Here is a 17315-nt window from a genome sequence, read left to right as displayed (position 1 = left end):
CAGAATATGCATTTAAGTGAGATGGTCACTGGACAGTTACTATAACAAATCAGACAATCCCACAAATATTAAATGACATCAATGTAGGCACCAGTTTAGTGTCAGACACCCAGTCTTAGCAGCTCATTGTTCCAAATATGCAGTATTCACACTCTTGCAATTTCCAATGCACACATTTTAAGGCTTCTGCAATCTTAGTTCAATAGATACAAATCGAGAACAAAGCAATTGTGATTAATTTTTTTATTGAACATTTTATTTATTCTGTGCTTTCATAACTTAATAGCACATTACCATAAACCGAATCTCTACCACCCACCCCCAAATGTGATAACGTGATTCAGAAGTGCTTCTGTTCCAGTGACTGGCGGAGGGGGGATGCGGTAAAGAAAAAAGCTGTGGGCTCAAATCTTTCCTCAATTCCTTGCATCCTTCGCCTCCTCAAAAAACATTGGAGAAAAAGGTCCGACGGGAGGGACCTTACACCTTCTCCTCCAATACTGTTGAAAAGGAGGCAAGCGAGCAGATGGGATGTAAGGAATCACAGAAAGATTGAGAGTCACAGAGAAAGGCACAACCAGCACTTGCTGTTCCCCCTGGGGCGTCCTGTAACACTCCAGCCACCTCTCCTCTCCAGACAGATGGCAGGCAGTGCCACCAACTGACCCAGCCGTAGGGAGGACATCGTTTGAGGGGGAACGCTCAGGGCAACTGCACAATCAAACATAGGTATTGAACTTGCAGTCGCCCCTTTCTCAGTGCAGTTCAAATCCATGTGGGGGGGAATAAAACTACCAGGACACAAAGAAGCGCAGCTACCCTCTCTTCGCGGCTCAATTATGTCTGACTGCGGCAGTTCTCACTTAAACAGCAAGATACAACCTTCAAGAAAAAAAATTCATTTATGTACAGGTAGAATCAGATCCATTCCTAGTCTGTACAATTTTGGGCCTAGAAATTATTTACTTCATCTTTACTGCAAAAAAAGGTACAAAAACAAAGACCCCAAAACAAAATATGTTGCAAAAAAAGAAAATATATAGAACTCGTAGTCTTTCCCTTTAAGTGTAGGTCTCTTCGATACTCTACCAGTGACTTCAAGGTTTAAGACAAAACATGGACACAGACTCTTCATTCTCCAGGATCTGTGCTTAGTCTTAGAAAATTAAAGTTCACATTTTTCATTAATGGGGAGGTGGAGAAGGGAGGGGGAAAATAAAGTATTGCTTTATCCAGCATTCTGGTTGTATGAAACTCTCCTCAGGGCCTAAACTCCAGTTCATCTACACTTATGACCTTAGCAGGCATGGAAGGAAGGGGCTGCTGCAGCACATCGGAGCCAAACCACTTGGACAGACCAGCTCCCCCCACACCAGTGAGGCTACCCCCATGTCGCTGGGAGTGGCTCGTCCGGTGAGGGCCGTGGTTCTGCGACTCGTGGCCTGGGACTGTTGGATGCACTGGGAGGAGAGAGAATAAAATTCATCAGTGAAGGCCATTAGGAACATTGGGAAACTAATGTTATTAAAAAAAGGGATCCATTGTGCCAAGATTGTGGTGCCCTCATGTATGCATAAACATAGCTAAAACACATGCAAAACAGGTGTCTATGTTGAACTTGTTAAATAATAACAATGACAGACTGAACAGAAAATGTCACTCACTTGGTCTCGGTTGTTGCTGTTGCATTAGCGCTAGCTGCATATGATTGCTGGCTCGGGGAGGTAAGAGGGGGTGTCCTGTCGCCCCTAGGGGGTAGAGGGGTTGTCCTAGCAGGGAAGGCGGTAAACTCTGACGCTGAGCGAGGTCAACATGCTGTGGAAATATGCCTAGGATGGAAAAGGAGATTTCAGTGAGCTCCTCAACAGTTCCCACACCTCAACCATATATTGCAGGTCAACTCATCCTGTAAACAAACTCCAACTATAGTTTTTCTACATGCACCTGGTAATACTATAGGCATGTGTCAACTCATCTTGGCACTTATAAAACCCTTTGCAGTGGCCTATAGTGATGGCTTAGAATAGCTAGGTACTGTAAACAGGTAGACCAGTACTAACCTGCCTGCATCAGAGCAGGGCCTCGCTGTTGTGGCTGGATGCCCTGCACCAGCATCCTCTGCACAAGGCTGGGGTGGAGCTGGGGCGGAGGGGGGCGCACCATGGGCACATGTCCGTGGGATAGCAGTGGTATCGGGTAGATGGGGCAGGGGAAGGGAGAGGCCGACCCAGGGGACACCAGGGTGGGGGTGTGGTGCCCGGCGGAGCCTGGCCTGGGGCGGTCCTCGTGGTCCTTGGCGTGCTGGCGAACCTGGGAGGCTTTCACCCCTCCCGACTGAGAACCACTATTACCCATCCCATCCAGGAAAGAGCTGGGAGAGCTCCTGTCTATAAGACAGGCGCACAAATGCTCCATTAGACAAGACAGCACCAACATTACACAAGTAAGGATCAGAGACATTGAGACGAGGGAATTCTTCCACCTGACTAGAGAACTAGTTCAATACCATGTGTTACTTGTTATCGTTATTTAAAAATGTGCCTTTGTCAATCAATAACACCCCAAAATATAAGAGCCCCAATACACCAGTCTGAACCCTGGTTTTACCTGAGGTTGCCTTCAATGCATTTCCCAAACAATGTCATTACTGACAACCTCAATTGACAAAAAAAAAAAAAAAAAAAACACAGCAGTTGGTGAACGTACCCTCTTGAGAGTGGCCCTCCTTGCTGTCTGGACGACTACCTGGTTCATCTCGACTCTTCTCTTTCGTCTCGTACATCTTACGGATCACAGACGTGGGCACGAAAGATGGTGACAGCTGTACAACACACAAGCATCAGTAGTTACGTTACTTAGGAGGGCATAAAAAAAAAAGTTAACATGCAACTTAAACCAGACAGTTGATAAAGTCTGAGCAGTTGGGAAACATCCACTTTAAAGGAAGAGTTATGGTCACAATAAATCATGTTTTTATGTCCTGTGCATAGAGGGAATAGAGTTGAACAGACAGTTCAATAAATAAGCACTTATTTCCTGAAACCACTATGGGTTTGAATTAGTGGAGGGATTGAACAGGGTCGCACAATGTTTTTCACCAGAAGATGTAATGAGTGTCTCTTATTGGACAAGTTCAGGTAGTCCCTCCCTGTTTTAGTCTGTTTTCTTCCGTTTGGTGCCTAATGAATACGACATAGACAACCTTTCGACGTACCATGCTGGTGACTGTGTTGCCAGGGGAGTGTCTGCCTGCAGGATAAGTGCCTGGACCAAGGGATCCGTTCATCCTGGGTTGCCAGATAACACACACACACACACACACACACGTCAATGTACATCCAGCAATAAATAAATGCATACATTTTCATGCTTTGGGTTGCCAAACTTAAAAATATAAAAAAACTTTTAAAAAAATGTATACTTAAAAACGTTGGAATTACAGGAGGGATGGGAACCCCTATAACAAATCAGGTGCCCCCCATAAAACATTTGTCATTTAGCAGACGCTCTTATCCAGAGCGACTTACAGTTAGTGAATACATATTTTTTAAAATACTGGCCCCCCGTGGGAATCGAACCCACAACCCTGGCGTTGCAAACGCCATGCTCTATCAACTGAGCTACATCCCTGCCGGCCATTCCCTCCCCTACCCTGGACAACGCTGGGCCAATTGTGCGCCGCCCATGAGTCTCCCGGTCGCGGCCGGCTGTGACAGAGCCTGGATTCGAACCAGGATCTCTAGTGGCACAGTTAGCACTGTGATGCAGTGCCTTAGACCACTGCGTCACTCAGGAGACACAAAACAATGTCACCCTCATAATTGTGAAATATGTTGGGCACCCCCAAGGGTCCCGTGTAGCTAGTTTGTAGAGCATGGCGCTTGCAACGCCAGGGTTGTGGGTTCGATTCCCACGGGGGACCAGTATGAAAAAAAAAAAAATATGCATGCACTCACTAACTGTAAGTCGCTTTGGATAAGAGCATCTGCTAAATGACTAAAATGTAATTGTATAATTGTAACCCTACTTCAAAGCGACAAAAAGTGAAAGCCACCTGTTGTGTTGGTAGGCCTTGTTCGGAGGCCGTTTGTTGTAACCGGTCTGGAAGGCGTTGTGGGCATGGAGAGCAAGGTCCTGCTGGATAAGAGCCTCAAGTTCAGCCTGGTCCACAGCCATGGACAGCGCCCTCATCTGGAGGCAAAGAAAGCAGTGTCATCTACCACCAGCTCACTTACACCACGTGACAAACTCATTCCACAGAGGGCCGAGTGTCTGCGGGTTTTCGCTCCTCCGTTGTACTTGATTGATGAATTAAAGGTCTAATTAGTAAAGACCTCCCCTCACCTGGTTGTCTAGGTCTTAATTGAAAGGAAAAACCAAAAACCTGCAGACAGACCCTCCATGGAATGAGTGACACCCCATCCCAGGTTCCAGTTTGCATGCCATAATTGTTTGGTTACCAAGACATCGCAAGATCTAACAAAGGGTGTTGCACCATCACAAATTCTAGATTTGATGTGCTTTACGGTCCCAATATTGGGCACTTTGATAAACAGTATCTCTAACCTGTTGTTGCTGGTGTAGGGTGGGTCCATGTCCAGGGCTGAGGGATCTATGCATATCTGGGAACTGCTCTCCCATCATGGGCTGTGGACCAACAGGGTACCCTGAAACACAAGACCAATCAGACAAATCAGTCACTTGAAAAATATAGGAGTACAAAGACAGTTAGGAGCACAACGAAAGTATTTGAGGAAGATTGTTTATGATAATACATTCCTAAAAGTTCATGTATAAAACATTTTTAGAGTTTTCCATGCACAATCAAGTACAATGTACCCTCAAATAGAGTCACTTAGGTGAGACAAATATTCAGCTGTCCCTTTAAGGGGCAGGCCGTTACTGTGGTAACTGTGGGACTCATGTCTGAGATGAGCAGTGTTGCCAACTTAGCGACTGTCGCTATATTTGGTGAGTTTTCAGACCCCTCCAGTGACTTAATGGTAAAATATTCTCGCTGAAAAATAGTTGGTAACACTGGAGATTAGATTCTGTGACTTCTCTTTCCTAGCAGTTGAGCAAGGTCAAACATTGAAAAACAATCTAGCGTGTGAACAAAACGATGTAAACAGCCAAGAAACACTAAAGTCACACTAATAGACTTTCAGGTAAATTCAAACTTAATGCCTGTGCGCTTCTTAAAATGAATCTTTCAGAAGTGCACATTGCTGCACAAGGTGGGATATGGAACTCTACATTTTATGTTTTTGTCAGTGTATGTAGGTCCCATGTTTCATGAGCTGAAATCCCAGAAAATGTCCATACGCACAAAAAGCTTATTACATCACTATTAGTGAGGATTTCCCCTTTGCAAAAATAATCCATCCACCTGACAGGTATGGCATAAAGAAACTGATTAAACAGTAAGATCATTACGCAGGTGCACCTTGTGCTGGAGAAAATAAAAAGGCCACTTTAAAAAATGTGCAGTTTTGTCACAGAAGTCTGAAGTTTTCAGGGAGCATGCAATTGGCATGCTGACTGCAGGAATGTCCACCAGAGCAGTTGCCAGATAATTTAATGTTTATTTCTCTACCATAAACTGCCTACAACGTCGTTTTAGAGAATTTGGCAGTATGTCCAAATGGCCTCACAAACACGTGTAACTACGCCAGCACAGGACCTCCACATCCGCCTTTTTCACCTGCGGGATCATCGGAGGGGGGAAAATCACCCCTTGTGGGGAAAATGTCATTCTTCAGTGGCTGCACCCCTGCCCAGTCATGTGAAATCCATATATTAGGGCCTAATGAATTTATTTCAGACTGATTTTCTTATATGAACTGTAACTCAGTAAAATCTTAGTAATTGTTGCATGTTGAGTTTATATTTTCGTTCAGTATAGTTCTGTGTGATTAGCTACGCGCTATGAAATAAAGCAGCAGAAATAGTTTGAAAATAGCTAAGGCAGTAATTTCTTTGCTATAAATCACAACCTCCACATGCTCATACTTGACATTCAGTTCGCACATTTATTTTTAAGCACAAATTCGAAAATGGTCGCACTGTAGAGCCCTGTTTTGTTTCCATAGCTACAGTGTGCCCTAAATGAGCACCACATTGATGTAATGTTTACCAGCGGGTGGCCGCATGCGTCCATGGAAGTAGTCAGGCAAAGGAGCCCTCTGTAGGAAGAGTGGAGGCGAGGGCCCCCTGTGCTGCAGCAGGCTGTGTTGAAGACCAGGCCCAGGGGGTGGAGGGATGTCAGTGCTGCCTAGAACGCTGTGGAGGGTAGGGGAGCCGCTACGGGGAGGGCCCTGGGCACCCAGAAGCTCCTGTAACAATTACACACACCAACTGAGCCACACAACATAACGCCAGCACTATTCAACAACAGCCCCCTATTCCTTAACAAGCACCACAACCAGAATGCCATTATTTAACGCTACAGCCTATCAAACTCAACAGCTTCAATAAATACTACTTAAGAGTTCCACACACACCCTGACAACACGGGCTAGCCCCAAACCACACACCTGGAATATGTTCTTCTGCAGTGGGGCAGGCACTGTGGCTTCAGGCAGGGGCACTATAGCAGGGTCTGTGGGCAGATTGAGCTGTAACAGGGGTGGAAGAAGGTGCAATCAGACAGCAGTCTTGGTTGTGGACACGCTTTCAAAACCGATCCCTCTGGGCATTTTCAGTTGCATAAATGTTATGCATCAGACCAATTAACATTGTTTGATATCGCATTGGTACAACGTTGTCAAAAGTCTAAATACAAGTTACTTAGATGTCATCCAATAGAAAATGAGATTGTTACATATAAGACATTAAAAACCTATTTTTGACATGACTCAATTCTAACGTTGTAGCATATTGGTCATGACAGATGAACAACCAAAATGTAACAATTGATGGTCAGAGATGAAAAGCCCATTGGGATGGAGAAGAGCATGGCTGAATGTAGATATAACTCCATGCCCAGAAACCAAAGTGACAGACCCTAACAAATTCACCAGGGCACAAAACCCCACGAATGTCACAGGCCATTAGGGTAACCCAGTCTAATTTGATATAAAGGATAACGTTAAGGTTTAATGTAAATCTTCTCTATGCAATCATTTGATTGACGTGTTAGTTCATAGGGGTTCATGTGAATCCAGAACAACCTTTGGAAGGAGGAACTCAAACTTAACTATACAAATTTATGCCCATCATTTTCCAGACCTGACAACTATTGGTCTAGGAGTTCAGTTATGGTTAGGATGTTAGCGTGCATGCATAATTTGGTTTTGAGAACCTACATGTAGCGCTTACATGTGATGTAAAGGCCAAACTTACAGCAGCACACACACGGGTCCGTTTACCTGAAGCAGCATGCAGCTCAAAGCCGTTAGGGTTTACACATCCAGCGTTACCTGAGAGGCAGCATGCCGACAGGACAGTCGGTGCTTTTTAAACATCATCCGTGAGCCGCACACTTACGTTGCTGTTCACTTGGTTGGCTTTGGGGTGGGTGGGCAGAGTTCCACTTGCCTTCATGCTGCTGACCAGCTTGTTGAAGGCTGACATGTCAGGGTCTCTGGCCTGTGACCTAGGGGGCCCTGCACTGGGGCCTACACCGCCTGTTAGAGACTGCTCCAAGTGCTCAGCCATGAAGGGCGTGCCACTGCTGGTGCTGCCTCTGATGATTCCTCCCCGATGCAGATTCTGGTGCTGATGGGGTTTCCGATGAGCCTGGTGCTGGTGGTTCTGCTCAGAGCCCACCTTTAGCCCCTTCAGGCCTCCCTCCACCTCCTCCAGAGAGAGCACTACACCAGAGTTAGCTAGGGGACAAGACGAGGGCTTTACAGGTGCTGGAAACATTGTACACGTCTTACTGCAAATTCACCATATGACATGGGCTTTGTTCATTAGGCACCAAACAGAAGAAAGCAGACTGAAACATGGTGGAACTACCTGGACCTGTTTAATAAGAAACAATAATTACTGTTTTCCATTAAAAGGTTTTCGTTTGCGTGCTCCATTGAAACGACCCCAATGGAAATGAAATACTGGTCACATGAACAATTGCTACTCACTGCTCTGCTGTAGTCGTTGCTTATTGACATTGAGGTTGGAGAGGAGAGGCTTCAAGTCTATCTTGGCCTTGTGTAACAGCTCCAGAATGTCCACCTTGTCCCGGTGCTCCACTGACTGGATGGGGGTGAAGTAGGGGACAGGGCCCATCTGGCTAGGGGACGTGCAGCGGGGGTCCTGCCCTGAAAGAGGGTAAGTAACAGTTTCCGAAATCCTCATTAGATAAAGGTGCTCAGTCATCAAAACAGAAGGCATCATGTAGTCCTTAGAGGGCTTTGTATGTAATTTCAGAAATTGTGGCTATAAAAAAAAGTTATGAACAGTCATATCAAAACAAACGTTTTGTGGCTTTACGTTTATAATTACGAAAAATTTGTTTATTTCAGGGTGGCCATGTTTTTCTAATACTTTTGAACAGAAGGCATCTTAACTAAAAGGAGGCCATAGAGGGTTTGTGTTTGTGCGGATGAGTTCCAGATGTTGCGCAGCAATCTCTGTACCAATATGCATGTCCCTTACTTGAAATCCATGTTGGGATACACTTTTTTTTTAACATACGATAACGTGTATTTCAGCAGTCCCGTCAGGATTCCGTGAGTGCAATTTCTTGTAAAATCAACAATTACGCCAATCACTGCACTTTTTCTGCATAAAAGTCAAATTGTCACAGTATTCTCATTTAAAAAACAGACCCATCATGGCAGTACCAAAGAGGGCATTCAATGTCAACCAATCACTGCACATTTACCGCATAATATGGTTAAATCAAGCCACACGGCAAACTCTTCCCTCGTCAGTGCATTTTCCAGACAAATTGGACCCTGCTGATATTTTACATTTGCCCACTGACAAAGAAATGATCAGTCTATAATTTTAATGGTAGGTTTATTTGAACAGTGAGAGACAGAATAACAACAAAATCCAGAAAAACGCATGTCAAAAATGTTATAAATTGATTAGCATTTTAAAATGAGGGAAATAAGTATTTGATCCCCTCTCAATCAGAAAGATTTCTGGCTCCCAGGTGTCTTTTATACAGGTAACAAGCTGAGATTAGGAGCACACTCTAAAAGGGAGTGCTCCTAATCTCAGTTTGTTACCTGAATAAAAAGACCTGTCCACAGAAGCAATCAATCAGATTCCAAACTCTCCACCATGGCCAAGACCAAAGAGCTCGCCAAGGATGTCAGGGACAAGATTGTAGACCTACACAAGGCTGGAATGGGCTACAAGGTCCCCCTGCTCAAGAAAGCACATATACAGGGCCGTCTGAAGTTTGCCAATTAACATCTGAATGATTCAGAGGAGAAATGAGTGAAAGTGTTGTGGTCAGATGAGACCAAAATGGAGCTCTTTGGCATCAACTCGCCGTGTTTGGAGGAGGAGGAATGCTGCCTATGACCCCAAGAACACCATCCCCACCGTCAACCATGGAGGTGGAAACATTATGCTTTGGGGGTGTTTTTCTGCTAAGGGAACAGGACAACTTCACCACATCAAAGGGACGATGGACGGGGCCATGTACCATCAAATCTTGGGTGAGAACCTCCTTCCCTCAGCCAGGGCATTGAAAATGGGTCGTGGATGGGTGTTCCAGCATGACAATGACCCAAAACACACGGCCAAGGCAACAAAGGAGTGGCTCAAGAAGACACACATTAAGGTCCTGGAGTGGCCTAGCCAGTCTCCAGACCTTAATCCCATAGAAAATATGTGGAGAGAGCTGAAGGTTCGAGTTGCCAAACGTCAGCCTCGAAACCTTAATGACTTGGAGAAGATCTGCAAAGAGGAGTGGGACAAAATCCCTCCTGAGATGTGTGCAAACCTGGTGGCCAACTACAAGAAATGTCTGACCTCTGTGATTGCCAACAAGGGTTTTGCCACAAGGTACTAAGTCATGTTTTGCAGAGGGGTCAAATACTTATTTCCCTCATTAAAATGTAAATCAATTTATAACATTTTTGACATGCGTTTTTCTGGATTTTTGTTGTTATTCTGTCTCACTGTTCAAATAAACCTATCATTAAAATTATAGACTGATCATGTCTTTGTCAGTGGGCAAACGTACAAAATCAGCAGGGGATCAGATACTTTTTTCCCCTCACTGTATTGCCATGCAAAACAGTAGAATTGCTGCAATAAAATCAAGCATTTTTGCCTGCAGATATCACAAAACATCCCTGCAAAGTCCTGGAGGGACTGTTTGATCCTTGAGGGCAACACATTAGTATTAATCAAAACACTTATTTCCGAAGCAGCCCTCTTACCAGCCAGTCTCTCCAGCTCCTCGTGGGGGGTGGAGCGCAGGCTGGAGGAGCGGCTGCCTGACGGACTCAGGTTACTGGAGAACCACCGGCTGAAACGGCTGGCCGAAACAGGGCCCTCCCCCAGAACATCCTCTATCATCTGCAACACAGAGCCAGAGGCCAGTCAGAGGCAAGCTGCTGGCCCAGAGTGGCAGACTGCTAAAGGGTAGATGTGAGCAAAGGTGGCACTTACGTTTACGGCGCTGTCCATCTGCACACCTTTGGCCTTTTTTTGGGATGCATTTTGTCCGTGCTTTTTGACGGTATTGTACCATTCATTCATTGAATCTGTACTTTATTTCCCTATCCCATAGCTGATTTCCTTATTTTTATAGATTCCTTCGCTAATCATTTGCAAGGGATCTTAATAAGTGCTGAATAAACTGGAACGGATGGGCATAAATTTGCATTGACTGAAACCTAACAAAACCACCCTACTGGAGGTGAAACCTGTTCCCTTACGACAACCTTTAACTGGAAAATGACAATACAGCAAGAAAACCTTAGAAAGAACAATGTCCTGGCAAGGGTGACAATACCGCCGCTACCACCACCACCACCCAAACAGGAGAAAGACAGTACCAAGTGATAAAACCTTGGAACACAACTATCCTCCAGTGTAGGTTATAGGGATAGTTCACACAAATTACATTGTTTCCTCACCCTGTAAGCATTTTGTGGACACGGTATGACAGCAGTCCATGCTTAGATTTGGTTTCCCTGGCACAGTTTTCACATGCTATCGTTTTAGCATTTGTGGCACAAATCCCATTCAGGTCATGGGATAAATAGTAGCATTTTTTGTGCATGACGGTAAAAAAATATATACTTTGTTGCGCTTCACAATCAATTTTAGATACGGTCAGATGATTTGGACATTACGCACAAAGAATGCTAATGTAGGTCCCATGACTTGATGGGATTTGTGCAACAAATGCTAAAACATGGAAACTAAAGCATGATTGCAGTCATACCTGGTCCATAGACTGCTTACAGGGTAAGGAAACAAGTGTAATTTGGGTTAACTATCCCTTTAACCTACACTTTAAATTTAAAACTAGGACCATGTCTAGCCAACTACAACCCAATGTGTGGAGCATTTAGAGTCAACTAGCAACACATTATTGTGGACATTAGCCTATAGTGCACAACTTATAGCACCCAAACACACCTTAAACATGCAGTGCTCCCCAGGACTTACAGAGGCCAGTCCTGGCATGGTCTTCTCCAGATTGAAGAACTCATTGAAGTCAAAGTCTCCAGAAGTCTGCTCTGGGAGGACCGCTGGGTGTGGGACCTCCTGGTCTGCTGTAGAGTGAGACTCTTTTTCCACCTGCTCTGGCTCCTCCACAAGCCCACCATTACATTCCACTGCAATAAACAGAGTGCAAATAGACATTCAGGGTAGCTTGTTTCCGTAAACAATCCAATGGCATACAGTAGTTACACACAGCAAATACTCCACTGATCATTTGGTGTCTGGAGAAAAATAAAATAAACATTAAAACAAATCAATCACATTTAGGACATACCTGTACATTATAAAAGAACACTATGCTCATTACCCACAAACATTGACCTTCACTTCATTGTGGTCATAATTAGAAAATAAATACACCACTATTCATAAAGGGGCCTATTCAGACTTGAGATAAATGTACCGGAGAATATCTAAGTTCTTTTGTATGCTTTTTAGCCAGTAGTTCTGAAAGTAGCACCCACGAGTGAAAATGGCGCTGCACAGCTTCCAGTAAAGTCGCTTTCAAACTATGGATTTCGTGGCTAATTGAGGTAAGACCGTAATTCAGCTAATAAATTATGAATGACCTACACATTCACACATCCAGCCCAAAGTGCGAGGTAAAAAAAAAAAAACACTAGTCAAAGTACCGGCGCATGTCTTTAACAGACTTCAGTCAAATGTTTTTTTTTTTTTTTTTTACTTAAGTCCAAGTTTTATAGACAAGTCCATGTTATATCAAGCCTGAACCGGCCCCAAGAGAAGAGAACATCGCAGTACTCTGCATTGCATCCATAACACTGCAAAGCCAATGGGACACTTTTGGGGGACCATCTCAACCCCCATGATAAAGTATGAAGAACCCAGCATAACATGCCTTCTCTCACAGAGTCAGTCCTCTTCCTGGACCGTTTAGGTCTGCGCTTGTCCTCCTCCAGGATCTTGTCGTCAAAGCCAATGAGCTCTATAGTCTCTGATTGGCTGGTTGGGCCCCCTGAGAACCACTCCGGCTCCTCCTCTGTGTCATTCCTTCTCCTCTCACTGAACACACGCTTGTCCCCAAAGTCTCGCTGCAGGGAAGAAAAAAAATAATTGAGTCACTGGTATACATTGAATCTAACATGGTGCTAAATACCATGGGATATAGAAACGTCCCTTTTACAGGACCCTGTCTTTCAAAGATAATTTGTAAAAATCCTAATAACTTCACAGATCTTCATTGTAAAGGGTTTAAACACTGTTTCCCATGCTTGTTCAATGAACCATAAACAATTAATGAGCATGCACCTGTGGAACAGTCGTTAAGACACTAACAGCTTTCAGACGGTAGGTAATTAAGGTCACAGTTATGAAAAAACTTAGGACACTAAAGAGGCCTTTCTACTGACTCTGAAAAACACCAAAAGAAAGATTCCCAGGGTCCCTGTTCATCTGCGTGAACGTGCCTTAGGCATGCTGCAAGGAGGCATGAGGACTGCAGATGTGGCCAGGGCAATAAATTGCAATGTCTGTACTGTGAGACGCCTAAGACAGCGCTACAGGGAGACAGGACGGACAGCTGATCGTCCTCGCAGTGGCAGACCACGTGTAACAACACTTGCACAGGATCGGTACATCACACCTGAGGGACAGGTACAGGATGGCAACAACAACTGCCCGAGTTACACCAGGAACGCACAATCACTTCATCAGTGCTCAGACTGTCCACAAGAGGCTGAGGGCTTGTAGGCCTGTTGTAAGGCAGGTCCTCACCAGACATCACCGGCAACAACGTTGCCTATGGGCACAAACCCACCATCGCTGGACCAAACAGGACTGGCAAAAATTGCTCTTCACTGACGAGTCGTGGTTTTGTTTCACCAGGGGTGATGGTCGGATTCTTGTTTATCGAAGGAATGAGCGTTACACAGAGGCCTGTACTCTGGAGCGGGATCGATCTGGAGGGTCCGTCATGGTCTGGGGCGGTGTGTCACAGCATCATCAGACTGAGATTGTTGTCATTGCAGGCAATCAACGCTGTGCGTTATAGGGAAGACACCCTCCTCCCTCATGTGGTACCCTTCCTGCAGGCTCATCCTGACATGACCCTCCAGCATGACAATGCCAACAGCCATACTGCTCGTTCTGTGCGTGATTTCCTGCAAGACAGGAATGTCAGTGTTCTGCCATGGCCAGCGCAGAGCCTGGATCTCAATCCCATTGAGCACGTCTGGGACCTGTTGGATCGGAGGGTGAGGGCTAGGGCCATTCCCCCCATAAATGTCTGGGAACTTGCAGGTGCCTTGGTGGAAGAGTGGGGTAACATATCACAGCAAGAACTGGCAAATCTGGTACGGTCCATGAGGAGGAGATGCACTGCAGTACTTAATGCAGCTGGTGGCACACCAGATACTGACTGTTACTTTTGATTTTGACCCCCCCCCTTGTTCAGGGACACATTATTCCATTTCTGTTAGTCACATGTCTGTGGAACTTGTTCAGTTTAACCTCTGTTACACATTTTAAGTTTGCTGAAAATAAACAGTTGACAGTGAGAGGACGTTTCTTTTCTTGCTGAGTTTATTTAAAAAAGGTGCAATATGCCATTTCCTTTTTGCTTAAATTCCAAATTGTTCGCCTAATTTACATTTGTGACAAAACAAGAAACGTATAGTGTTGAGAACCATTGCACCATCTAAACCGCTGTGAAATATCAATAAACAAAAAAATATTGTATTTTCAGCTGGTGTGCAAAAACGAAAGTAAAATGCACAGAAAATAAACTTCAGAACAGGAAACAGAAAGTGCACAGAAAAAGATCTACCGCTTTCTTCCCCCCCCTTTAAAAAAAAAAAAAGGGAGTCTTAGACTTGCTTTCAATGAGAATGACAAATCTATAACTAAACATTTCTGTGAATTTGGTCAGGTTACATATTGCAGCTTTAAAGGAAAGAATGGATTGTACACAGCTCCTGATTGTCATTTAGATTGATTACCCCTTGAGGCACAATAAATAGATATTTTGTGGGTCGGTACATACAGAGAATAGCCCTAAAGGGATACATAGTTTCAATTGAATGCAGATCAGGAAGCAGCAGACATACTAACCCTGAACCTCTTATCCTTGAAGTCCCGTTCCTTCTCCATGCGGGGTTCCCTCTCAAAGCCTCGCGCCGCCATGATGCGGCCGCTGCCGATGCGCCGCGCCCCACCCAGCCGGAGACTCTCGTTCTCCTTATTCTCCAGAGGGCTGACGGGGCGGCGGGTGGGTGCAGGCAAAGCATTGCCTACGCACCCCCCTCCAAAGCTACGACGTTGGGGGCTGAGCACCACATCCAGGTCATCCTCCTTTAGTCGCTCGCGGGGATCTGACGACAGCATCACAAGGCACAAACATAGTTGGCATTCATTTACTATAATGCTTCATTTTACAAAGCAGAGTAAGTGTAAGCAATGTGGCGCTTCTAAGGGCAGCCGAATGAATTTGAGTTCAAAACCCCTCAACACTTATTGAATATGTAATAGACGATTTGAAATGTATGCCACTGGCATTTGAATATCAGCTACGAAAACAATATACTACATTATTTATTTACCTGCAATTCTACGTTTTAGAGGGACCCTATCATCCACAAAGTCCTTCTTATATCCATCCACAGGAGAGCTGCACTCTGAGGTGGGGTACAACGAGGCATGCCACTTCTCGGGGTCCCAAACACCATCACTGTGGACCGAAAATCAGACCAAACCAGAGGGACCAACTCAACAGTTAGCATAGAACCACCATGATTGGCTAGGACTATAAGCTTTGTAGTAAAGTGTGACAATGCAAAACACTCACCTGTCATATTTTTCAGAAAGACAGTCTGGCCTTTCATAAGAGATTGGGAAATCTTTTATCTCCAAAAGCTCCTCCTGTAAGAAGAACAAATTATGGAACCTAAATCCAGGAAGCAATCCACAAACTTGCGCATCTATTGACTTATACTAGCCATGTCTCCAAATTACCTTGGTGTATCTGTAAGGGGATGGTCCTGTTGATTCCTTGACCACCTGGTCTTTCACCACCACTGTGTCACCATTCTCCTGCCCCTCTACACAAGCATCCTTTTCCATGACTCTTTTAGGGGGCTAAACCAATGTATAGCTTCTAAGACTCTAGTAGTTGACCTGCTGAAAAACGACATACTGTTATGACATAACCCTCACAGGACTACCTACCAAAAGTAATTACAATTCATAAACCTAAAAGTTAATTCTATATTGGTCAGGAAGACACTACTGATAAGGTATGTGCCAAGACTGATATTCAAACAATTTTGGCATACTTTTAAATGTAGTTTGTGTAGTAATATCGAGAAAATAGTAAAATGCCACAAGCCAAGATCAAGCCTCTTTTACTAGCCAACTAACATTACAGTCGAAAAAACTATACATTTCCTAACACATTAAGCACCGTGGTATATGAACGAGATTAGCGCGAGCGCTTCGACGTGCCCTGGTGATAAAATCCGATTTAACCAATTTTCCAAAGGAAGCTGGCCTGGCAACATGTCATGCATACCTGAGCGGCACAGGCAAACTAACGACTAGCAATTAAGTAGCCAATTAACTAGCTAAATTGGCTACAGTTAGCATGCTAGGAAACTGGCCACCATTAGTTAGCTAATTGAAAGTTGCCAAAATGCCAATCTACTGGACGTAGCTAAATTAGTTAGCATACTTGCGTAGTTAACTAGCTATTTGGCAAAAACTGAGTTGGCAGATGTAGCTAATGCATATGTTCATGCCAATTTACACGACCGGCGTCAAATATTCGATGAACGGCTGACAATTATCTAGCCAAATTACACGACCGTCGTGTTTGGTTTACTGGTAACTAGTTAACTAACATACTTAGTTAGCGAACATTAGCTAGTTAGCTGCCAACACTTTAGTTTAGTTAGTTAGCCTGAACGCCGACTTTTGGGCTAATCTGATAACTAACGTTAGCTAGTGTTCGACAATTCAATTGTTAAACGCCGAGTACATATGTAACGTTAACCAAGCAAACAAACACGCCAACATATGACTCTGGATAAATTGCAGATAAATATACATGTAAAAACGTTGGTAAAAGGTAACCATTAACTTACGTTGTTTAGAAACAGTTTGAAGCCGACTCAGATGCTAGCTACGTTTGCTAGCTAAACTAGCTCTATGGCTAGTTAGCCAGCTAGCTAGCTGGAGATATAGCCTTCCAATAAGTGCGATACGTTTTTCTAACAGCTAGGGTCGTAATTTTGGCAAACAGCTAACGCCCGTGATATTTCTACGAACAGAAATCCAAACGTATACTGGCGTCTTGCTGGGATTGTGTTCGAATGTCGAAATAGATTTCTCTTCTGTCTCTTTTCTCAGTCGTAGCAGCGATTTTTCTCTGATCACTGCTTCTGAATGAGGGTCCTTCGTAAGATTATATAGTGCCCATCACTAGTGCCTTACTCAAACATGTGAAAATATTACAAAAAATTAATTTAAAACATTACTGTCTTTGACATAGTCTATTTTGACTATGAAATTAATATATATGTATTCACATGAAATACAAACGACTGCTTGTATTTTACGAGTGAGCAATTTTATATCAGGCATTATGTATGGCCAGCTAATTGTTGACGTTCCAAAGCGGATCGATGAAAGACCAAACTGATCAATCATTTTCATAC

At 44.2% G+C, this 17315-nt stretch overlaps 1 protein-coding gene across 1 annotated transcript; it reads right to left on the bottom strand.

Annotated features, from left to right (window-relative positions):
• Positions 1 to 228: 228 nt before the first annotated feature.
• LOC311138633 (eukaryotic translation initiation factor 4E transporter-like) lies at positions 229 to 17045 on the bottom strand. Its single transcript, XM_084173405.1, has 19 exons — positions 16743 to 17045; positions 15616 to 15780; positions 15449 to 15522; positions 15204 to 15331; positions 14716 to 14975; positions 12506 to 12698; positions 11560 to 11759; positions 10350 to 10488; positions 8085 to 8264; positions 7489 to 7829; positions 6537 to 6617; positions 6137 to 6335; positions 4567 to 4667; positions 4055 to 4191; positions 3215 to 3287; positions 2707 to 2821; positions 2061 to 2387; positions 1665 to 1829; positions 229 to 1460 (listed from the first exon to the last, which is right to left on the bottom strand). The coding sequence occupies exons 2-19, from the start codon at positions 15721 to 15723 to the stop codon at positions 1261 to 1263; spliced, it is 3021 nt and encodes a 1006-aa protein (XP_084029531.1). The 5' UTR covers positions 15724 to 15780; positions 16743 to 17045; the 3' UTR covers positions 229 to 1260.
• Positions 17046 to 17315: the final 270 nt, after the last annotated feature.

This window comes from Coregonus lavaretus, assembly GCF_964263955.1.
Source record: "Coregonus lavaretus genome assembly, chromosome: 12".
NCBI classification, from domain to species: domain Eukaryota; kingdom Metazoa; phylum Chordata; class Actinopteri; order Salmoniformes; family Salmonidae; genus Coregonus; species Coregonus lavaretus.
This window is presented reverse-complemented; position numbering and strand designations above follow the sequence as displayed.

Bases quoted from the DNA above. Each gene is read 5' to 3' on its own strand.
- LOC311138633 (XM_084173405.1), bottom strand. From the start codon at position 15,723: ATGGAAAAGGATGCTTGTGTAGAGGGGCAGGAGAATGGTGACACAGTG. The intron at 12,699-14,715 runs GTTAGTATGTCT...TCTTCCCTGCAG, and splicing joins TCAAGGATAAGAGGTTCAGG to CGAGACTTTGGGGACAAGCG. The intron at 2,822-3,214 runs GTACGTCGAAAG...TGTGTTGTACAG, and splicing joins GCAACACAGTCACCAGCATG to CTGTCACCATCTTTCGTGCC.